At 32.9% G+C, this 25,830-nt stretch overlaps 2 protein-coding genes and 1 long non-coding RNA gene across 6 annotated transcripts in view; 2 read left to right on the forward strand and 1 right to left on the reverse strand.

Annotated features, from left to right (window-relative positions):
- Positions 1-45: 45 nt before the first annotated feature.
- LOC138333639 (dnaJ homolog subfamily C member 8-like) lies at positions 46-14,802 on the reverse strand. The gene is made up of 9 exons (XM_069282146.1): positions 14,442-14,802; positions 6,863-6,964; positions 6,484-6,540; positions 5,985-6,051; positions 5,653-5,747; positions 5,158-5,229; positions 4,452-4,543; positions 4,116-4,191; positions 46-3,803 (listed from the first exon to the last, which is right to left on the reverse strand). The coding sequence occupies exons 1-9, from the start codon at positions 14,544-14,546 to the stop codon at positions 3,699-3,701; spliced, it is 771 nt and encodes a 256-aa protein (XP_069138247.1). The 5' UTR covers positions 14,547-14,802; the 3' UTR covers positions 46-3,698.
- LOC138333648 (uncharacterized) lies at positions 10,837-13,147 on the forward strand. Its single transcript, XR_011210008.1, has 2 exons — positions 10,837-11,883; positions 11,982-13,147. It is a non-coding gene; the product is annotated as an uncharacterized lncRNA (long non-coding RNA).
- A 1,788-nt stretch (positions 14,803-16,590) lies between the features above and the next one.
- LOC138333660 (carnitine O-palmitoyltransferase 1, liver isoform-like) overlaps positions 16,591-25,830 on the forward strand; it is a 37,268-nt gene continuing 28,028 nt past the window's right edge. For 3 of the 4 annotated variants that reach the window (XM_069282176.1, XM_069282195.1, XM_069282200.1), the window contains exons 1-2: positions 16,591-16,666; positions 24,227-24,384. In XM_069282176.1, the coding sequence (XP_069138277.1) occupies positions 24,244-24,384 (141 nt within the window). In that variant the 5' untranslated portion in view covers positions 16,591-16,666; positions 24,227-24,243. Of the gene's footprint in view, positions 16,667-22,839; positions 22,864-24,226; positions 24,385-25,830 lie in introns of those variants that run through there. The other variant, XM_069282187.1, reaches the window with a different exon arrangement.

Here is a 25,830-nt window from a genome sequence, read left to right on the forward strand (position 1 = left end):
TAGAACACTGCATTTTTACCTTTTTGAAACAAAACAAAAACAAAGTTTTCACCTTTTTCAAACACACAAATGCTTTAATATCACATTCAAATCTCCTATACATTTTCATAATCCACAAAATATAGTAACATTGTTTTTAATTGACTCATTTATTTTTGTGGTTACTTACAAATTACAAAGATGTACAATAATGTACCTGCATATGATATGCTATCATATACACCCCTGCAATTAAATGACAAATCGGTCTTCTAACATACTGGTATTATGTCAGATAGGAAACAATTTCAAGATGAAATACAATATTAAGAAAAATGTTTGTATACAGATGTATTATATACATAAACATGAAACAATATGTTACAATACTTTCCAATGACAAAAAATACTTGCTTAATCTCCTCACTACTGTTACAAAATAACAATTATGATAAATCATGATTGATATTGCATTTCCCATGTATAAAAATGCTGTAATGCTTTTAACTGAGTGTGCATTAATTTTTTATTGTGAAAAAGACTTGGAAAAAGTATTAACTTTCAGTTGAAAGTCTTGCATGAACTTTAGACTCAAAAAAGAAAAGTAATATAAAAATAATCTAGCTGTTATAAAAAAAAATAAACCAAATTTATTTTAGAAAATCTACAATATTTTCAAATACTGCAACAATTTATTAGTATTTGTAATATAAGCTTACTATAATAATATAAAAAAAATCAATCAGTAGATTTATGGCAGTGCTCACCAGTAACAACTTCTGAAGCAAGACATCTTTGGAAAAATTGAAATAATCACACATATATACACACAGAAAATGCTGTTTTAACAACTTAACGCCGATACCATATACATGAATCAATAAGGTACAGAATACACAAAATCGTCAAAGAAATAAAAAATGTTAATGTAGGTATTAATTTCTGTGAAATCAAAATTTAGCACAAAATAAATCATTAACAATCACCAGTATTCTTTAAATCCTTTATGGAATGCATTATGATTTTATAGTAAGCGTTTATGATGTTGCTGAAAAATGGACACCTGCATTGACTGATCGCAAGGCAGTATGTAAGTGGAGGTATTCCTCCACTGACTTTTTGGAGCACCCCGCAGTATGTTCCACGCTTCATGCTCACACACAGACACATGTACATATTCAATGTTGAAGCAAACATCATAGCATAGACAGTGCAAAATGCAAAGTCATATGCTGTACCCAGGTGCTTTGATTGACAGCTGGTGTTCTGTCAATTAAATAAACAGAAGTATATTTGATCTAACATTGAGGTAAAGCAAATTTTTCTTGTGACCCTTAACCTTTCCAACACAAACATACATACATTTACTGTCATATTTCATGGGTTTTTTTTGTATGCTGATAGACATATACACTTTTTGATATTCATAACGACCTTCAAACTGAAATTCTGATACATAAATTTTCCTAACAACACAATGAACATGAGTACCGGGGTAAATACTCCATTCAGTGTTGAAAATAATCACCCCAAAATTCACTGTTTAACTATAGAGAAAATTAATCAAAATAATCAAATCCAGTTTCATCTTTTAAAAAATAGTCGTGCTGAAAACAAAAATGATGAAATTTTCACATGACAAGTTATAGTATAGATATTGAACATACATTAGATCTGACGTCTAAAATACAATGATTGTAAATTACATTGCATATAGCTTAGTATACAGAGTTTACTTTAATACAAAAATACTACTTTATGGTGACAAATTTCACTTACAGAACAAAATGAAGGCCATATTATTAACAAAGATTCGACAGACATTTTACAAAAATATTCTACCTGTTTATAATACTCCCTGATTTACAATGGTCTATCTTCATTGCTTATTTTAGCTAATATAAAATGCAAAATAAAATTAAAAACAGATATAATCCAAATGATATCCTGAGTATTATAAATTGATCTGTCAAATATTTAACTTTCATAAAAGGATGTATTACCAGAACAGGTTTAAACATTGGTATTTATATTGGTAATTACGACTGCTATAAATTTATCTTATGATGATTAATAGGTACAAAATTACGGTAGACAGATTTAGCTAATTGCGTTTATTCTATTCCATCACTGATATATTGGAGCAATAGCATCTATGTCTTACAGTCATTTAAAAAAAAATCAAATCCAAAAACAAACAAAAAAAAAATTTTTAGGCAAAATTAGTCAAAACTTCTATGAAACGTGACAAAATTTGAAGAGAAAGAAAAATGAAAATGTTCAATTGATTGTGATTTAAATACATTAATTAACTCTTTCAAAGTCTGACAATGAACAAATTTGAAATAAGAATGAGAGTTTGATGAACAAATCAATTATGAATATGTATAATGAGTACAATATCACTGAATAAAACAAATTCTTCAGTGAGGAAAAGAAAAGTTTTTCAGTATTTAGAACATCTAAAAATTCTAACAAAAACTGAATCGATTACTGCATTTCTGATAATGTGGCACTTTAATTCAAATTTTCAACCTCATTGCGTTACAGAGTTATCCACTGAGTGGAAAATTCTTTTCTTTTTTTTCTGTTGTATGAGTAAAGTTATCGATGATATAAATGTAGCATTCTTATTCATACAACTAAGAAGTTTCAACTATACTGCAATATTGAACATCCATAACATACAACTGATGATCTTGACAAATGATTTTGAATACAAAACATATCTTAATTAACTACATTTTCAAGCATACAGGCAATTATTTTAAAGTATTGTCAGGCTTTTGTACAGGTAGGTGTACATGTACATGGGCCTCAAATCATTTTTATATATACAATTGTAATTAAAAAAATTTCTGAAAAAAGTCAAATCCATCATAATGATAACCGGGTGAGAAATGAACCAGTTAAAACAACAGTTACCATAGTAATCATTTACATATACATGTAACAATGTTCATTCTAAAAGGAAGTTTAAATTTTAACATCTATTCCCTAACTATGATATTTTGTTCACAACTATTGGTCTATCCAGAAAGTAAATTAAAAATCATAATGTGTCTTTGTTTGACAGGTTTGCTATTCTAAAGTTGAAATCAGATTACATGCTCTGGTATTATGATACACTGGAGTCATCGTTGTGACTATAAGTTGGAGCTCATGATAAGTTCAAATTTCCACCAGTAGATATAACACTATGCAATGTTTTACTGACCAAAACTAACTAGAGAGATGCTCCTCTTCTAAATTCAATGTCAACTACATAATAATATATAATACAGACTTATCAAACAATGTGAATTATGCCAAAATGGAATCAAGCACTTATAATGTTAAATTGAACAACAAAAATATATGGCAACATTTTTAACATGCCCTGCTTGAAAAAATATTTGAAGCGCTGACACAACATTAAACCAGAAAGTCAGAGAGCATTTTATTTTAAATTTGGCAATTCAATACCCTGTAATTCACAAAGTACCAAAAGAAAGTTCACCAGACAGAATGACTGATAAGCCAAACTCAATGCAAGTCAATGTACGCAGACTACATAAGACTATCAAGTCAAACCCACATAACAGTTTGACTCAAAAATTGCATGTATATCCTATGAATTTTTACATGTGATACATGTAATCTAAAGACAAAATTCCAATTTGAGACAGACATAAATCTAATGTAGTTTCCCAGTAAAATTGCTTTAGTTACAATAGAAGTTATCTCTTCTCAGCTCGGTGTTTTGGAGGTCTAAATACACCCTTTGCTTTTTTCCCGCCACTTTTCCACGATCTCCAACTATCCACTCTCTCTGTTCGACTTTCCTGAGGACAATAATGGTACATTTATCACACGGCATGTACTTTATACTAAACTGAATGGAGTTATATGTGAAGTGTAACTGGTTCTAACAGCACTTATAATGTAGACAAGTATTACAGTAAAAGACAAGTTACAGCTATTTTCCATATCTTCATTCAGTTCATCTTACATATGACAAATTATCCTTACTGTACAACAGTTTCTCATATGTCTCACAATAAGTTTTGAATCTGCAGTATTTCAATTTTTACTTGTATCTAATCGAATTTCATGATTCTTCACACAACACACAAAATAACATCCAAAAATGCTACCTCAAAATTTTTGTTCCACACAGCATCCATTTTTTTCTTTTCCTCAGCAGCAGCCTCGTCCTCTGCTTTCCTCTTTCTGTGGATACAATAGATTAGAACATATCAAACTATCTGGTAATATCAATCATAAACTCACTTTACATAGTTGGATAAGAGTTTACTGAAAATCAGCTGGGGTTTTTTCAACTTTAGTACATATGCTAGTTCATTTTCCATGAAGAATTTCTCTGTTGATATTCCTAGAAGTATTATTTTCGAAACACTATAATGAATCAAAAGATTTAGAAGAACCCATCATAGATCTGTCACTATCATGAGTTTATGAATATCACTGACCGCTCATGCATGTCCTTGGTTTCTCGTTCCTGTCTCATCCTCTCAAGGTCAGCAAACAACTTACAGGTCTGTACATGGACAGCATGTTTGTACTGCAAACAAATGTATACAGATGAAATGGATAAAAATTGATATATAATAAGATGCATATGTATAGTCGTTTCTCATTAATTCACAGTCAATAGGACCATGGTAGTAACTTTGCGTTATTTTAACATTTGAGTTAATTTAACTTGAATACATACCATATAGTTGGTTATTAAAGTGGGTCAAAGTTGGGTAAAGAAATTCAATTTACGTTTTAAAAGACTGTAAATAATTCAACCATTTCTCAAAATTTTGAGGATTCATTTCTTTGCAATCAATGTAATGCCTCACAAAATTGCAAAAATATTATCCCTGCTTAACTGGCTATATGCTATTAATGAAAATTTCCACCAAGATAAAATGCTTGAAATTAAACATGCAGTCTTAGTCTCAGAGTTAATGAAGTTTGACCCTATACCTACAGAGTAATTACAATTGCATCAATAGTAAGCATCATAAGAGGAATTGATCAGAGTTTTGTCAACTGTTTTGAACGGTTAGATCACAATTAAATACATGATCCTACAAAATCCAATGGTCCCTCATCAAGGTTCATCAAACAAATAAGAACATTATCTCCATACAACAACAGCTGTGGATCATAAATCCAAACACTCACCTTATCCTCATCATCCTCGGGAACATAAGGCGGCTTTCCTTCCTTTTTGTTCTGTTTCTTTTTCTGCTTTATCTATCACAATAAACATATTCTACTGTTAAATATACATTTAGATATGAGAATAAAAGAACCGGAAACTTTTTTAATATTTTCCTACACAACTATATATGATTTTAAGAAATTTTTAAATGATTGTTCAAGATTTTGGTTTGAATATCAAGCTGATTTTCATTATGGTTAGGTAGAATGGGTACCACATATTTTTGTAAAAGGAATTGCAGCAGCTAAGTATGTAAGAGTAATATCCTTCATATCAATTTATGTAGACATGACATTTTATCTTAATTGCTCTAGATGACATGTGATGGACTTCTTGACATTTGCTCCTTTTGTTTATTGAAGTAGCCACCAGCTTCTACCCGAATATCTCCTTAAAACATGCTGTCACAATAAGATAACACCACCAAGTTAGACTGATCTGATTGTACAACTCACCATCTCATTTACCCGTAGTTTGGCTTCATCAATGATTTCTCTACATCTCCGGTATCCTTCCTCATTCTCTAATGTCTTATACGATTTATTTACAGCTGAAAGATATCAACAATGTATAAGTTTAATCTCAAAATTAATTTGTCATTAATAATTGGGTTTTCAAAGGTTTCAGCTAAACAAAGCCCCTGTATTTCAATGGAGAGATTGTTGAAAGTGAAATAATAAGGTGATCCAATTTGCAAATTTTAGATTAAATGACTGAAAAATAAGTTTATTCTGCTTAAATGAAGAAAATATATTATGTTTATTTATACATAAGAAATCCTTAATACCTTCGAATGCTTTTTGTGCCCTTTCTTTGTTGTCTAAATTCTTATCTGGATGGACTAATATTGACATCTGCAATGCAAAACAAAAAAATCAGGAAACATCTGTTGTACAATGTATTGTAAGAAACTAAGGTTTGTTCAAAAGAACAATTTTCTTTTACAAAATATAATATAAGTCTAATAGAAATAGTTCATCTGATGTTAATATAAATACCAAATGTTTAACAATCCTAAAAGAAATATGAACTACTACATGTGCACATGTATTATTCAAGGATGAATCATGCTTATCAACTTTCGTTTTAAGACTTTTAAAATCTAAAGTACTGATGCTAATAAAGTATTGTTTCTAATATTATCTTTATATCATGTGAACATAATTCAGTTGTGCTCTGTGTGTCTTGAAGATCGCCTCGAACATTTGACAATCCTTTGTTGCCACACTGTTGTAATGACATCTTTGTCTCATGTATACATACATGTACAGTATAGAAATACAAACCTGTCTATATCTCTTTTTAATTTCTGCAAGTGGTGTATCAGGGTCGATTTGTAGCACCTGGTGAAAATATGTGTATTGTTTTAATTATCAAAGAATTAAAAATCAATAAAATTGTCAAAAATTAGTTTTACTCTGATAAAACTTCTCTGGATATTTACCTCCCTTTACTGATTCTTTACCGTTTTTTTGTGACAAGACAGTGTTGTACAAAAGTGTACTTAAACATATGTATCAAATTAATCAATGAATGCTACTTTATTATACAGTGACTGATAGCATACATGACATTGAAATTCTATTTCATTAAATGTATAAATGAAACATGACTTGGACAACAAACAAACAATGAAGTTCACAGGCATAAATTGTCATCACATACCTCAAAAGGGTTCAGATTGAAGTAGGTAGCACCAGGTCGGTTTAATTTGTCAATTTGCTGTTTAGGTGTCAACACTGAATCTCTGTGTTCTATAGCTTTTACCTAAAATGATAATTACATATAAAACATACAATGTATAAAGAGGCTATAAATATGTTGCATATCAATTAAATATGTAAAATATCATACATAATGAATAATTTAAATTAACTTTATTCTTTAATTAGGACAAAGTTCTATAAAATCACAGCTTATATATATAGCTAGGTCCGTAGCTGTTAGCCTGTACAATTTGAAATGTAAAACTCTCAAAAAGTTTTAACATTGAAATTGAGATACTCCATAAAATACTGTGATATCAACGGTACCTACATGTAATAAATATAAATCACTGAAAGTCTACTTTCCAGAAACTATATTTTATTCAGGAGTATATATATTGTAACAAAATAGGCCTAGTGGCCTGTGGTTTGGGCATATATCCGATCAGGTATTGGATCGAGGTGTTCCAGTTTACATTTAAGATACAGTGTTTAAGATGTAACAAAACAGGTTAGTGGCCTGTGGTTAGGGCAAATCCAGTTTACATAAACGATACTGTGTGGTGGAGAATATTTGAAGATTCTGACATAAATAGCGCTAGGACGTAGCGTGGCAGTTTTATGCTGTGGACATAGAAATATAAATGCTGAAGATTGTTATTCATTGAGTTATTGCATTGTATGAATTAATTGTTAAGATGCGAGAGTGATTGAAATAATGTACGAGTGCATCACGTCACGGTCTCGATCTTTCCGTCAATACACAAACATGACTAGTGTGTGGAATGTGTTCGATCAAGGATTTATAAGTGAGAAGGATTCGTGTCTGTCTCTTTACACTACTAAACACCACGCGAGACGCTTATGAACCGGGAATAAAAACCGTTTTTCTCAACAAGTACTTGTCTTATCGAGTCAAACGAAACACCAATGTAAAGTAAATTAAATTTCACAACGTTTATAACTTGCTTTAAAGACGGAAGATTTAGAAGAAATGTCTTAAACTATCTTTAAAAAAAGCGACCGCTCATGAAATGGAAGCAAGCTTCAGAAAGTAAGACGGTAACCCTCGCACCCCCATGCTACATCAAAGGCTGCGGCGGCGGATATCAAAGGAAATCAGTCGTCGCCCAACGTCACGGTCAGTGCACAAACACAAAAGCGCCTGCGCTGTCTTTGCCTAAAACTCCGTGTGACTTATCCTTCTCATATACGTCCTTGGTTCGATATAAGATTAAGTAATCGACATTACATGTAAATCAATGAATGTACAAACCCATGTGTTAGTTATCTCGCTGATATACTGTCGATTTCATTGTTAGACGACTTTATTTAGCTGTAAATGTCGTTGTTGACATTCATGTGTTCGTCACTGACAACTTGTTGTCAAAATGACGTAGTCGGCGTTTCGAGTGTATTCGTTGTAGAAATATTGTAAAGAATGTCTGCTATTATACTTAGATCGTTTTATTGTTTAGGAAGATTTGTGTATTTGATTTAGGTACAGATGCATTGTATACGATGTGTATTTTTATAGTATCGGAGGGATTATATTATAGTTCCTTTGCGTAAGGTTTCGGGTGTGAGACAGGCCATCCGAGGCTTTCAGCCAATCAGCGGGCGGCCTAGCCTCGCCCGAGGCCCAAAGGTTATAAATAGGGGTGAGCACAGGGCCTCGCCACTTCTGTTTCACCGGTACCAGCGAGCGGTCACTACGCTCTCGCAGGATAATAGCGCCAGACGAAATTGGTTATTTCTTAAGTTAGGATTAGACACTCACATGTTTTAAGAGTAAGGCTCTTAGCCTCTATGAGTTGTCTAAGTATTTATTTCTTGGATTATTTGGTTATAGGATATGAAACTCATAAGTTTCAAGAGTGCGGCTCTTAACCCCTATGAGTTATCATTGTATATGTATTTTATGACAAGCTTAGGAAAGACTCTCATAAGTTTCAAGAGTACGGCTCTTAGCCTCTGTGAGATGTCAGTAGTCGATTTCTCAGGAAAGACTCATAAGTTTCAAGAGTACGGCTCTTAGCCTCTGTGAGATTACTGGAATTATGGAGATTATCATTCTTATTTAACACATGTTGTGACTTTCTCAGTTAGATAATATATTCTTTAACTTTTATTACTGGCTTGAGTCTTTTATTATACTGGATCATTCCGGATAAGCAATCGTTGAGACTTGTAGTCTTAACCTACGGATCATACAAAATATAAGGTTAGACAGGAACTGCGACCTGGGTGCTGGGTACTACCTGCACGCTACCAAGGAATACTTAGGAATACCGCACCCGGGTCCGGTTTTTGTCACAGTGGTGGCAGCGGTGGGATCCTTTTGATTGCTTGGAATACCTAAATCTAGTAAATATGTTGGAAACAGAAGACAAAGAAGAGCACACACATCACGCAGAAGAACAAGGAGAGGGCACGTCTACATCTGGTACCGGTGGAACAGACGTCCCACAGGCTCATCATTTAGTGGACTCGGCTAATGACGAAAGCAATACAAGTAGTACTCCAATGCTACATGGAAGTAGACTAGAAATGACACCTTCAGGTACAACCGGAGAGAGAAATGGAATATCTAAATGAGCAAATGAACATATTGGGTCGAAAATTTGAAGACATGGAAAGGGAGATAACTGTTGCTTTCGGGAGAAATGGAGGAAGGGATGTGCAGACTGGAAATAATAGTCTGACATCATATTGCCTGTATGCGGATACCATTGATGGAGAAAGTGGAACAAATCCCAGAATGGCCACTGGGATGGACTTCCGGTCTAGTAGTGAAGAAGAGAGAAACACTACTGGGGAAAATGGTGCAGCAGGAGGTAATGCGCTCAGTAATGACGAAAACAGGGATCTGTTGACCAGATCTGATAACCATGAGAGTGGGGTTCTACAGCATGGTGGAAATAAACATGGGCTATACCACTCTAACTATAGGTGTAGAGGTGGTCGAGGGTCGCATGTGAATAATCAATGTCTTGGTTTAGAAAATCAAGATGTCAGGTCCGTTCGGGAAACGAGGGACCTGGGGATTCGTCAGAGCGGAGAAAGTACTCATTTACCCGTCAGGCACCAAGAAGCAAGTGAAGAGTTAAACCCTCATCGACAAATTAGAGACGTGAATGATTGCAGACCTACAGAGCAGGGAAAATCACAAAAATACAGGAAACCTGCAACATATGATGGCAAGACTAGTTGGCCGGATTACCTTATACATTTTGAAATTGTTTCTATGTTAAACCAATGGAAAGAAAATGAAATGGCATTTGAGCTTGCCATCTCTTTGCGTGGATCTGCGCAAGAGGTATTGGGTTGTTTGACGCCATCCCAGCGTCAGAATTACCAAATGCTAGTCGAAGCATTGACTTCCCGATTCCATCCAGATAATATGACGGAAATATACAAGGCTAAAATGAAAAGTAGACTTCGCAGGAAGGATGAAACACTTCCTGAGCTCGCACATGACATCAAGAGATTGGTGAGAATGGCTTATCCTATGGACTGTGGACAGATAAGAGATCAACTGATGCTGGACTGCTACATTGACAGCTTGAATAATTCAGATATGGAATGGGCAGTGTATCAAAGACAAGTAAAGACCATTGATGAGGCAGTGAGAGCAAGTATGGAATATGAGGCCTTTAACTTTAGAAAGAATAAATGTATTATTGTCTCATCCAATGGAGTTAACCGAAGCCAGACAGTTGAGGAAACAGAAAATGCAGATAAAAGCAATGTTTTATTGGGCACTATGCAACGGCTTATCCAATCGCTGGATTCCTTAAAGTCTACATTGAAAAATAATTCAAGTAGATCTTCAACAGATCTACAGCATATCAGAAAGAAGGACTTCAAAATTCACGGTCTTTGCTTTCATTGTCATCAACCAGGACACAAGAGGAGGAAATGCATCAAATATAAAAAGGAACATAAAGCATGAACCAGAACACAAGGACATCATGACCCGAGTAAAAGACTTACCAGAAGTCATATTCATAGATTACAGAAAATATATTTTCCATGAATTTAGTACTCAGTTTACTGTATTTTGATGTCATACAGTTACAAAAAAAAACCTATGGCACAACATAACTTTTCTAAGAAGTAGATGGACTCCCTCTTGAGTCGTGAAGCAGATGGACTCCCTCTTGAGTCGTGAAGCAGATGGACTCCCTCTTCAGTCGTGAAGTAGATGGACTCCCTCTTGAGTCAAGAAGCAGACGAATTGACAAGGAAAGGATCTGGATCTATAAGGATGATGGAAGTGTAGAGACTATTTATATTATGATTAAACGAGAAATAAGTGCAAGTTATGTGATTTAGTGTAAGAAATATAGAAACATTTTCAGCATGGTAAGATTTCAAGGCAGTTAATATTTTATAGAAATCAGTTATCAGGATTCGGAGATATACTATGGAAGATAAATTTTAATCCTGAATGTCATAATTGTAGGTAAGATGTCCAATTGTAAATGTAAAATTGGATGATTATAAGTTTAAAGTGGTTATGAAAGCATAATTATATATTGCCAGATTTTTATCAAGTGATACGGGTACGTTTGTAAAAAGATTTTTGCAACTTTAGAATATGTTTTGTATATTTATACGTGTATGGGAAGTGTTTCCCCGAGGCGCGTGGTGTAAAGTAGCAGGTGAAAGGTGTCCTCTATGTGTTGTGAAAGGGGAGAATTTAGCCTGTGGTAAAACAAAGAAATGTAAAAATGTACAAATGTTTTTCTTTGAAATTCTGGAGGTATGATTACCAGAATTAGTTTCTGAATTCAAAGTTAGTAACATTTTATTGTAAGATGAATTTACATGTTAGCAGCAATTTATCAGTTATATATGTCCAGGAAGATAAAGTGTTGACGAGGACGTCAAGTTTTAGAAAACCGGGGGTAATGTAACAAAATAGGCCTAGTGGCCTGTGGTTTGGGCATATATCCGATCAGGTATTGGATCGAGGTGTTCCAGTTTACATTTAAGATACAGTGTTTAAGATGTAACAAAACAGGTTAGTGGCCTGTGGTTAGGGCATATACCCGATCAGGGATCGGGTCGAGGTGTTCCAGTTTACATAAACGATACTGTGTGGTGGAGAATATTTGAAGATTCTGACATAAATAGCGCTAGGACGTAGCGTGGCAGTTTTATGCTGTGGACATAGAAATATAAATGCTGAAGATTGTTATTCATTGAGTTATTGCATTGTATGAATTAATTGTTAAGATGCGAGAGTGATTGAAATAATGTACGAGTGCATCACGTCACGGTCTCGATCTTTCCGTCAATACACAAACATGACTAGTGTGTGGAATGTGTTCGATATAAGATTAAGTAATCGACATTACATGTAAATCAATGAATGTACAAACCCATGTGTTAGTTATCTCGCTGAGATACTGTCGATTTCATTGTTAGACGACTTTATTTAGCTGTAAATGTCGTTGTTGACATTCATGTGTTCGTCGCTGACAACTTGTTGTCAAAATGACGTAGTCGGCGTTTCGAGTGTATTCGTTGTAGAAATATTGTAAAGAATGTCTGCTATTATACTTAGATCGTTTTATTGTTTAGGAAGATTTGTGTATTTGATTTAGGTACAGATGCATTGTATACGATGTGTATTTTTATAGTATCGGAGGGATTATATTATAGTTCCTTTGCGTAAGGTTTCGGGTGTGAGACAGGCCAACCGAGGCTTTCAGCCAATCAGCGGGCGGCCTAGCCTCGCCCGAGGCCCAAAGGTTATAAATAGGGGTGAGCACAGGGCCTCGCCACTTCTGTTTCACCGGTACCAGCGAGCGGTCACTACGCTCTCGCAGGATAATAGCGCCAGACGAAATTGGTTATTTCTTAAGTTAGGATTAGACACTCACATGTTTTAAGAGTAAGGCTCTTAGCCTCTATGAGTTGTCTAAGTATTTATTTCTTGGATTATTTGGTTATAGGATATGAAACTCATAAGTTTCAAGAGTGCGGCTCTTAGCCTCTATGAGTTATCATTGTATATGTATTTTATGACAAGCTTAGGAAAGACTCTCATAAGTTTCAAGAGTACGGCTCTTAGCCTCTGTGAGATGTCAGTAGTCGATTTCTCAGGAAAGACTCATAAGTTTCAAGAGTACGGCTCTTAGCCTCTGTGAGATTACTGGAATTATGGAGATTATCATTCTTATTTAACACATGTTGTGACTTTCTCAGTTAGATAATATATTCTTTAACTTTTATTACTGGCTTGAGTCTTTTATTATACTGGATCATTCCGGATAAGCAATCGTTGAGACTTGTAGTCTTAACCTACGGATCATACAAAATATAAGGTTAGACAGGAACTGCGACCTGGGTGCTGGGTACTACCTGCACGCTACCAAGGAATACTTAGGAATACCGCACCCGGGTCCGGTTTTTGTCACAATATATATCTTCAGGACCATTTTGCTGCCAATTAGTATGATTATTAATTTCAAGGTATCATTTATTTTCTAACAATAAATAAACTAGTATGCATTGTGTGGACCCAGAGGATATTGATCATCCAATGAAACACAAAATCAACAAGAATTCAAAAGCTACATTTAGTTGACTTCAACCATATAACATCCAAAACACAGGATATGATCCTTTGTTGGATGAATAATAATGGAAAATAATAGATATCAGTTAATTCAAACAGTTTCTTTCAATGTATCCTTATATAATTAATTCACATTGATCATGTCTCATTTGAGGAAAACTTCTGGATATAGGCACATTGTAAAGTTAGAAGTAAATATTTATTAATTAATTTACCAAGTATTAAAATGAATACACATTGTATCTTTGCCACATTCAGAATCGGTACATTTGTTTCAACATATTACAACATAAGCCTTTAAGGCTTTAAAAACCGACCACAAATTATTCATCCCTCTCTTTTTACTTAAGATATGATCCTTTGTTGGATAAATAATAATGGAAAATAATGGATATCAGTTAATTTAAACAGTTTCTTTCCATGTATCCTTAATTCACTTTGATCATGTCTCATTTGAGGAAAACTTCTGGATATAGACACATTGTATAGTTAGAAGTAAATCTTTATTAATTAATTTACCAAGTATTGAATACACATTGTATCTTTGCCACATTCAGAATCGGTACATTTGTTTCAACATATTACAACATAAGCCTTTAAGGCTTTAAAAACCGACCACAAATTATTCATCCCTCTCTTTTTACTTAAGATTTTGAATTATTGATATTGTCAGCAATAACTTTTTAATGTTTTATATCTGTTGGATTATGATTATTTAACTTATAATTAATTACTATTTTCGCATGAATAATTCTTCTATTATTGCTGGCACTTACTCTTTCATTATATTACTCTGTGAAACCACAGAATACATAAAGAAACTAACGAAAACTATTATTTTTACCATCAACACGCATTGTCTTTTTCAGTTGTGTCTGTTTTCATGAAAGTATCCAAAAACGGTGATTTTATGTATTTTTTCACCGACAACATGGCCTAACATTACCTCGGCATAAAATTCGTTGAATAGCGTTTCATCTTTCTCCTCTCCCTCTTCGGGGGGAGGATTAGCCTGCTGTTCAGGCGGGCCCTCCGTTTTCTCTGTAGCCATTTGTTTTGCTTTTTGCCACAACACGAAAGAGTTCCGTCTTATAGGCGCGTTCGATTCCTATCAGACCGACAACATCAATTTTATTAAAGGCCCATTTCCGAAACAGAAAAAAAACATAGATTGATATTTCTTTTAGAGTCACAAAAGTTATAAGCGTACCGTTAATACTACACTTATGATACCCTTCTGAAAAAAAAAAAATGCTTAAATAAGTTCATAACGCGGGTCACCTTATGTTTCCCACGTGTTTGTTGACCATCACTGACAGTGAAATGAATCTAACATGAAACATCATGTAGAGGCATTGATAACCTCATCTTCCACCTCTGGGTCGCGAGTTCGAATCCCATGTGGGGCAGTTGCCAGGTACTGACCGCTGATCGGTGGTTTTTCTCCGGGTACTCCGGCTTTCCTCCACCAACAAACCTGGCACGTCCTTAAATGACCCTGCCTGTTAATAGGACGTTAAACTATTCAAACCCAATTACCTCATCTTAGGCTATCGAAATCAATTTCCGTATGTTATTTTTTAAAAGAATCTTCAGAATGCAAGTGAGCCTTTAAAATGTCTTGCATATTCAGTCAATGGGCAGCTGCCATGTACTAACTGTAGGTCGTTTTTCCTTTACCTCCCTAAAATCCTTGCTCTTAATAGAAATGAAAATTGAAAGAGAAATGAGTTTTATTTCACTTTTAATTAGGAAAGAGTAATTTCGAAGTTACGTACTATTAGATTATTATTTACTTCACTTCACTCCGTCGCTGCCAAGTAGAACGTAGGGAAGAAACCCTGTACTAGCCTCTAATTAAGTTGCCGATAAATATTTTTCTCTGCAAAGTTAATTTGAAACTGAGTCTAGAAACAGACACGTAGATCGCTCAAGACAAAAAATCATCGTGCAATTTTAATGATTACGCCTATTTAAATCCTATGTGTCGTATTTTTCATACTCACGAAACAAGATAAGCTTTTGATATGTTATCATCATCAAAAGTTACTAACATTTTGAAAATTACAAACACAAATAAGAGCAGGAAATGATTTTTAGCAGTACTGCAAAAAATCATTACATGTACATTTACAGTTCTATATAGTGAAGCGAAATGACTACCTATGGTCAGCCCATGAAGCCAAATTGTGATCTACAATTTCATTTCACATTTGTACAGTGTTATCAGAGATTTAAATAGTAATTATATTTAAATCTCTGGTGTTACTAGTAATTTTAAAGTGAAAGTTTCCATCTAAACATACATAAGGCATAAATATATATAATTTCTGCGTTGTAAATAACGTTTATAAGGCATCTAAAGCCATTTGAATGATTTCCACGGCTCAATTCATTAAATCTGATGAATTTCAGTAGATAACCGAAGAAAAATTGACATGCAAAAATTTTCCACCAGTTACGGTACTGCAACAGTAATAATTAAAGATGTTCCGACACTTCATTGATTTTTCCTCTATCAATAACGGGAAAAAACGAATTAGAATATTTCTTCAGTCACAAAAATTATTTACTTTACACCATTACCATCTACTTCAAGATAAAAAAATAAAAAAAAAATCCATGGCACTATGGCCTAACACATTAGTCTATATGGAATTTAAAAAGTACTGATTGCGGATCTTCAAAAAGGCAAAATAAATTATTTCCGTGTATTTTTGTTTGTTTGTTAATTAGATATATACATGTATGCACGATTAAACATCAGTGGTGGCCGTTTTCGATTATGCGGTTTGACTGGATGAATTAACGACGGACCTGGTGATTTTATATTGTTTTCAGGCGAGCCTTGACAAAGACGTCACATGCCTGTATCAGAAACTGCAGGTCCGTCAGGATTTGTACTTGAAATAATGACTTTTACAAACGGTCGAACCGGTTGTTCCGAATAAACGAAATCTTTAATCCATCTTTAATTAATAAACGAACAACTAGGTCCATTCAGTCAAACCGCATAATCGAAAACGGCCCTGTATATCGTCGTCAGCCCGATGCGCGAAGCGAATGCGCCAAGCAGCGTTAACAATGTAAACACGCAACAGACCGAGATCAGTGACGTCACGTCGAGAAGCACTCGGCTGTAGGAAGACGAACGCCGTGCAAAAAATTGAGGTAAGAAATGCATTCCAGAAATACAGCATTTATAATGTTCCGATCGGAAATCGAAGAACATCTCCAGAAAAATATGTTTATTAAATAGGGTTTCTAGACAATCAGTTTATTCTAGATATGAAAAGGGCAATTTTTTCATTGAATAGAAGTGTGTCCTGTTCGGATGTCGTCTTGACATTGAAGATCACCAAAATGCCTATATATGTCTAGTTGAACGCGCATTAACGCACGCAGTTATTTCTTTAATTATTTGTAAAAGTAGTTGCTTTGTGTCCACTAGTCTATGTTCATAATTAAAATGAGTCAATCATATTATTTGTGAAGTCTCGTGAAGAAAAGCAGTCACTGATTCACTAGCTAGTAGTAGTACTTCTACTAGGCCTACTAGACAGCTGACAGGATAAAGTTTTGGAATTTGGCCTTAAGTTAAGGTGCTGTTGTCAAATGTACAGGGAATACTTATTTTTTAGTTCAATTAATGTTAATTTATATATTATCACATGTAGAGATCAATAGAGAACATTTTAATACAACTGTAGTTAAAGTGAATAGTCGGGCAAAGAAAACCAGTCTAAATGCGTTCATACTTCATTGGCCTTCCAAAAGTTCTCACATATTAATACGACGGCCAAGTTCTGCTTACGCTTCCCAATTATGACCATTAAAGTAAAGGGAAGTTGAAAGCATTGAAAGCGAGGCTGCGTGGAAATGTAACCACGGACATAGTCAGCCGGGAGGACGTTTTAGGATTCCTATACTTTAGATTAATTTCTTCGTATGCAGACAGATTTTGGCGAGAGATTTTATTATTCTATTTCATAAGAAATTATACTGGATACATTCACACCATTTTACCGACTTTAGCCATCCTTGCCCGACTGTTCACTTTAATTGTTAGATTTATTATCATCCCTCATGTATATAACACTAACAGACAGGTAGTTGATTCACATCACATGGTTGGGAAATGAAACATTGTTTTTCCTTGGGGGTAAATAAACAACTATGTTACCCCGAGGCATGCACCCACAATGATTTTCTGTGGCCGAGTGGTTAAGATGTCCCGACATATTACCATAAGCCTTCCACTTCTGGGATACGGGTTCAACTCCCATGTGGGGCAGTTGCCAGGTACTGACTGCTGATTTATGATTTTTCTCTGGGTACTCTTACTTTCCTCCACCAACAATCCTGGCTCATCCATATATATTAATTTACATGACCCGTGGCTGTTGATACAACGTTAAACTAATAAAACCAAACCATCTTTTACACAGAGCTACCTCCCCTTCTGATTTTTCCAAGAATTACCGACGAAGCATATATTACAGATATTCTACCACAAATTAAAGTAATACTGACCCCCAAAATAGTGAATTTTAGGTATGATAATTAATTGATCATGTTTTATTTACCCTATATCTTGATAACCAAACATTTCTACAAAATTGGTTTTGTTCAATTTGCTGAATAATAATTTAATATTACATTTTCATTTTTATCTTTCTGATACAAGTTGCCCGCTGAAAACTGTTCTTAGTTGTTGAATTCATAGCACCACTTGCATGCATATTGGAAAAATTACAGTGTTTTTATTTACGCCAGAACAGAGAACTAATCAGCTACACTGTATATCAAAGTAGTTGTGCCTGCATGGACAAATAACGAGGGAATCATAAATTCACAACAGAGCCCTGAAATATATTCATTAAAATGTTTATACATCAATATACAAAATATTAATATTAAAGAATCTAAATTCTTTAATTCCTGTTTAAAATATAGTGGTATTTTAAAACACTATAACTACAATGTATCTTGTTTATTTAGATATTCTGAATAAAAATAGTTGTCTATAGGTATGATAAACATTCCAATTAGTGATGATATAGTCCAGCTATACATGTAGTACAGGTATAGGTAATTGTTGACATGTGACTGACCTGGAACTTCACATATACTTTGGGTTTAGTGTAAATTCATCTGTATATAGATTAGACCACATGTTGTCACACATTATATAACCACAATAGCCTAACAATGCTCAAGGCTTTCTATTCCCTAGAATGATTGCATAAGACAGTCTAGTTAGTCTAGTTTGTTAATTTTCAAGCCTTGTTAGTTTTTTTTTAGATATTTTGTTATCAACTGTCAACTTCACACACTGGTACATTTAATTTATATCACATGAAATCTAAGTGCTTCCTTAAAATTTTCCTGTGTATATATATGCATGTTATGTTAGAAGTTGTCACATCTCAATGCAAGTACACCAAAGTATTCAGTTTCCTGGTGAGAGAAGTCATGGACTATTAAATAAATCTAGATTTATAAGTATATTTACATCTTTAAAGAGTTTATCACACAGCTATTTTGGTACATACAGAACATAGCTTATATTTTTTAGTTTCATATTATATACATTATTTAAAAAGTCAATATTTATACTGTATTTGCCATAATTAGCACCCTTCCCCCCTTTTCTGGAGAAGAGTTGAAGTTGTATAAACGCCCCAATCTCATTGATTTAACAATGTTTTACAATATGTGATGCCTCTAACATCAGCATAGCATCCTGTATCACAGGGCTTGGCTAGTTTTTTACATGTGAATTATGACATATAATGCGTCTCGCAGGATAAAAAGCATATATGTAAGGTGAATAAGGTATATATCAACCTGCTTGATAATTAAATAGAATAAATTCAAACTTAATTAGGTATTTGTGATTGTCACCTACTGACCCAGTGATAGAGGAGTTTTGTAGGCTATCTGTATATTACCAGGTAATCATTGTACTTATTGTTTTTATTGTTATTTGTTTATTACATGTATATTTAGATTCATCATTGAAGTACAAATAAGAGATACAATTTTAGCATTAATATATAATAATGTTTCAAATTAAAATAATACTGTAATAACTAGAAAGTTGCAGTATATAAACTGGATGATAATTGATAGATCTGCATTGATCTGCATTGATGACATGTTCTTTTTCTGACACATTATACCATGTTTTAAGATAAAAACTTGAATGAAAAATTATTGTCCATGAAACACTAAATTATGGATGACTAGAATTCATTTCTAGACTGCATGCATTTCCTGTTTGATCATCAATTTTGAAAAACAAAAAACATTAAATTATTAATACATGCAAATTTTATATTTTAATGCTCATTTTTACTGGGCCACAATGAAATATGAAAATAAAATTACCGATAGTGTATACGTACATGTTTTGGGTTAAACTGAAATCCATAGAAAAATAGCTGATAACTATAAATAACTGATGCATTACGATTTGTTGATCTTCATTGCAGAATCATATACCATACTGGCATAGTAACATCTGTTGCTGTTTGAAATGAGCAGCTGTAAAAAAAATACCTTTTCATGTTTACTGTATTTACACAATTATCACATTACAGTAAATGTATTATTATTTTCTCCTATATGTTTAAAGTCTTTGTTAGTATAAACTGTAAACAAAGCCAGAATTACTAGAAGGGGATCCGGACATTACAATAAATAATACTTGCTTCATCAACAAGTAAAGGCAAATCTTTAGCCTGAACAATATTTGCTATGGTTTTGTATAATATGCTTTATTTTTGGCAACATTCATATAAGCTAGTTTATTAATTTATAAATAGGTAGGTATATACATATAGTTCCTTTGTAGTACTAGATAGTATCAAGTGTATTCCCCTTTGGATATATATCACCTATGAAAACGAAAGAAATGTGACATATAAACAGATAATTATCATGAATACATACATTTAATTTTATCACCATGTATATATATACTGGCCATGAAAGTTGTCAGAAAAATAGGTAAGGTAACTATTTATATGCATTGTGACATATTCTTTAGATTTTTGTATTATTTAGTAAGATAAAAAGAAATTATTGCTTGTTTGATGTCAAGAAAATTAGCTAAATACTTGACTTCACATTATACTTAAGCTATATATATGCAATAAACATACAATGTAGTAGAAAAGATATTACCTAGTCCTTCTGACTGACTTGTCTGCTACAAAAGTAGCTACATCTTAGTATCCTGGATGCATCATGCAGTCGATATATTTAAAGATGCTCCACCGCTGACAAATGTTATTTTTACACTATCAAAAACAGGAACAGACGATTTTGTATTTTTCTTCAGTTAAAAAAGTTACTTACTTTACACCATTACCACCATTGAAAAGTTTGAGCTTCTAATTTTACTTCAAGTTAAAAATATGAAAAATAATTAATTGCATCCCGAAAAAATTCTGTGGCACTATATTTTATATAGAATGAAGTAATGATTACGCATGCACCAAAGGCAAAACAAATTATTTCATGTTAGTTTTTGTGTTAATTAGGCATATATATACACGATTAAACACCAATTATTGTTCAAATGATGAATATCATTTATGCTCTGTCGGCGGTGGAGCATCTTTAATATCATATAATATGAATTGCTTATAAAAAAGATTAGCGGTAATTTTCATGCACATGATAATTTGTTTAAACTCAATAAAAGTTATAGTAACAAATGTTCTTTTAACAATCATCATTCAATAAAACAGAATAACTTTTAACCAAAAAACGTTATACTGTTGAAGCAATGGATTGTCTTGAGCTTTGATCGGTTGATTTATGAACATGGGAATATTTTCAATTAAGGCTTTATTGAAGCTAGTACAATCTGTATATGTATATGAAAGAATACTTGTACAGAGTCAGATAAAAGTAATACATAACAAAAATGGTAATGCATAAGATGATTAATTAAATTATTTTGTTAATGAAGTCTTTCAATATGGGTTAATTTAGTAAAGATGAAAGTTGCATTATACATGTTCTTTTTTAGTCTCTAATTAATATGCAAAGTTTTAAGATTCTTGGTTTGGATGGATGCTATTAAGGTACTTGGAAATGCATGTTAATGTTTTCTAAGCAGAAAAAACCAAACATAACATTCTACATGAATAATCAAAAGCAACAAAAAACACAAGTTTTATAAATTTTGTTAGTAATTTATATATATTATAATAATTTGTAATTAGCATCAACATCTTGTATATAGCTAAAGTCAACATCCTGTATAGCTAGAACTAAATATTTGAGACAACAGAATTGTGTTGCAACCTAATTTGATATGAAGAGAATTTTTTATGAAATTGCAGAGTCTGAAAGTTTCAACGGAATGTGGTATGCATGTTTGCAATTTGTTTACTTTGGAACTAAAGGATTGTTTGGTTTAACTTTTAGACAAGTCTAAGAACAAAGATAATCAAAATAACATGTGGATTCCAGAGTTGTAATTACAACTATATATATAATTCATGTTATCTTGAATGCATGTACCAATATATTTCCCCTGATATATCTACCTGAAAAATCAATGATAAGGTATGATGTGCAGCATAATTAAGTGACCAGTCATATACATTGTATATATACTTCTATGTAGATTATGCTTTTAGTCAAACCTGTCTATAAGGCCATCCAAAGGATCAAGAGAAAATGGTCTTCATATATAGCCAAATGGTCTTTATGTACAAGGCTGTGATGAAATTGACTTTTTGAGAAAGTGATCTTATTAAGCTGGTGGTCTTTATATAGAGGTGACTGCCAAGGAGGGTTTGACTATACGTACATTTATATCAAGTAGGTATGCATGGCAAGAAGAAATTATCAAGAAAATAATTGCAATCAGATTTAATGTTGTCTATTGAACCACATTAAATTAATGATTCTATGTACATGTATTTTTTTTTGTAGTCTAAATAATCTAGATATTAAAGCCTTTTTTTACTTTGCATGCTGTCTTGGTCCAACAACAAATAAATAATGTAATTTATTCCAAAGTATATATAAAATGTTTGTAGTACTATGATTGAAAGTATGTTACGATATCCCTTAGCCTTTAAGTATATAACTCCAATTCACTGATCATGGCATTAAGATATGACCTTCCTTGATCCTTGATTATGTCACTAATGTAATTGACTGTTCTGACTATACTCATACATTTAGTGTATCATCAGTATTTCCCCTGTATAGGCCCCAGGTCTGCCCAATCCAGGTACGCACATGTAGGCATACTGCATGTGGACTTTAAACCCTACTTTTTCATTTAGGTATAATACCTGTGTATATTCATAACACACTGAAGTGTAAACCCCCGCCAGGTAAGTTAAACTTGACTCAGTCTTCTGTTACATTTAAATGTTGTGAGCCTTATTCTGAATTGCTACAAGTGTACTGTAGTTTTTGTGATCTTTATAGTGAATATACAGAAATTTTTAGTAATTCATTTATAACAAGAAATATTATCAAGTAAATTATTTTTTTATTAATGATGTAATACACTGTACTTATCTTCAACTTGATGTTCTCTGTACTTCTACTTATTTGAACTTTATTTCTGATTGGGAAGCTAAAGGACCTCTGTACTTGGTATCATGAAAATAAAAAGTTATGTCAGATCAACAGTTAAAGTAAAATCACATGTTATATATAATGATATGCTGAATATTCATTTACCAATATAAAAAGATGTTTGTATCTGTTTTGGCTGTTTCATACATGCACGGTATGAAATAGGATAATTTGACACAAGATAGAGCAGCGCGTGCTGTAATAGTGCTGATATTGGATTGAGAGCAATTATTTGGATATAATAGATATCAAGGTATACATATTCTGTTCATATTCATTTGTGTAATCACAAGCATTATCTTTGGAATTGCCTAAATTGACTACCAATAACAAATACTATAATGTATTATTCAACTCAATAAAATTAAAAGTGTACCCTCCCTAATTGCCTCCCTATTTTTTGAGGCTCCAAGTTTACTTACCATATATATGATTGAAGCAGTGAGAATATGAATTCCATACAGTTTCTTTATTTTGGTTCTTTTGCAAACTTATGTGGTCTACTTTGCTACAATAATTACGCAGTACATGCTTATAATCCAGCTCTCTTGGTATGAGTATTGCATAACATACTTTGTAATCATGAATCTATATAAAGATTTATAGAAAAGTAATTTTAAAAAAGAAAACATTTTTTTATCGTGCATTTTCAACCAATGAAAAAGCAATATTTTAATAATAGATGAAAATAAAGCTGTAAGGAATTTCATTGGACCATCTATGATAATTAGGATAACACCAGCTGCATGGTGTTTGTATGTCATACTTGTATATAACAAACAACAAACTAATTCTGTCACCCTTTAAGGACTTTTTCATAAATACATGCTTCATATTCATTAAAAATGCACTGTGTATACATGTATTTATATGTGCATTTCTGAAATTTACACCAATTATATTCATATTATTTGGGAATTGAATACCCTTAGGCTACAGCGTTATGGACTTTTTAATTTATTGAAAATTAGATATCTATATTTGCTTATGCTTTACTGAGAATTCTAACAAATAAAGAGATGAGCTTAGTGATTTGTGGTTGTGTAGTGGTGGTTTGTTTATGTTTGTGATTAAGTCATCCTCAGACATGTGTATTTATTTGTGTACTTGAAGGTGAGCAGTCTGTAAGGATGGCTGAGGCTCACTCTGCTGTAGCCTTCTCCTTCTCAGTAACACCAGAAGGAATTGATGTGAATCTCAACCATGAGGCACTCAAGGCAGTGTGGAAAAGTGGCGTCCGATCCTGGAAAAAACGTATAGGACGAGCCAAGGTAATTATACATACTAAAGTTGTGATATAGAACACAGTAATCAAGCTGACATGATGACATGGCCAAGGGCATGTGATGTCGGCAGTCTAACCTTTCAGTGACCACATGATAGTACATGTATAGGGTTCACTCAGGTTTATAACCGTAGATCAGAGGGTGATCAAATATTGCTGTCAATTTTCATTCCATAATATTTATAAATCATTATATAAGTACATGATAGCTTAAAGACATTAACCAAATTATCACTTTCATTTTCTATAATTAGACTTCTCAGATTGAAGCGAAAAGGTTGACAGTGTGTATATCATGAGCAATACATGTATAGCATTTTTTATACTAAATATTTACATGTATCTAAGAAGTACAGTTGGACTGTTAGAACATCTATTATAGACGATATGCAAATAAACTAAATATCGTTAGTGTTTCATATTCATCACAATGGCACTTAATTAATATACAAATGGCACTTAATTAATATACAATGCTATGAATCATCTGACATGCATTGTCTTCAGTCTGTGACTCTGTACGTGTGTACAGGAAATATATACATGTATACACGTACTACCATTACCAATAGCTAACTACACTTATTGACCGTTGACATGAACATTTATTGTAAGAAAATTATGTTAACTGTAACATATTGGTGTATGTGATATACATATATTAATTAGGGTCATTGTGTTATTGCGTATTTTATACATATCATTTACATTTCTATTTGTACTATATCGCGTAAGGTAATTAATAGATGTGACCTACATAACATATCATATATGATCTGCTCCATATGCAGTCAACCTGATGGACACTTATAATCATTTAGTATATATACTTAAAATGTTGTGCTAGTATTTCATAACAATAATTTTAAATTTTAGTTAGAGAATTAAGTAGCAAGCTATCGTTATATGGATATGGATGTGGCACAGTTGTGTAATATAAGCCGCAGGTATTTTTTACTAGGTGATTGGGTGTCATTGTCAATGTCATCATTTATGTTTCTAAGATAGTTTGACTTTAGTGATGCTTAATTTACTATTACATCATTTGATTTCAATCAGGCTATTAAGGTCTTCTACATAAACTTTAATTTTTACAAAATATATCATTCTCACATTTTATTATAAGCTATACTAATACCTGAGTAGTTGTCAACATCGAACACACAAATTAAGTCTTAAAGCTATAGCCATAAAAGGGAACCTTTAATTGATAATTATACATATAACTGCTCTAAATTCTGTACTTATATTGTATAAAAAGACGATAAAACAACATCCATGTACACACACATACATGTATTTGGTTCTATTCAAGCTATTAAGAAGTGAATAAGATGTTTGAATGTGCAAGTGCACCAGGACAACATGTACACCTATAAATTGATAGCATTGGTCTTCCAGTTGATCATTAAAATTTAAATATGATTGATTT

This window comes from Argopecten irradians, chromosome 1 (assembly GCF_041381155.1).
Source record: "Argopecten irradians isolate NY chromosome 1, Ai_NY, whole genome shotgun sequence".
Lineage (NCBI taxonomy): Eukaryota > Metazoa > Mollusca > Bivalvia > Pectinida > Pectinidae > Argopecten > Argopecten irradians.

Coding starts and splice junctions, on each gene's coding strand:
- LOC138333639 (XM_069282146.1), bottom strand. CDS start 14,546: ATGGCTACAGAGAAAACGGAGGGCCCGCCTGAACAGCAGGCTAATCCT. Junction 4,544..5,157: donor CCGAGGATGATGAGGATAAG/GTGAGTGTTTGG, acceptor ATTTGTTTGCAG/TACAAACATGCTGTCCATGT. Junction 4,192..4,451: donor ACCAAGGACATGCATGAGCG/GTCAGTGATATT, acceptor TTGTATCCACAG/AAAGAGGAAAGCAGAGGACG.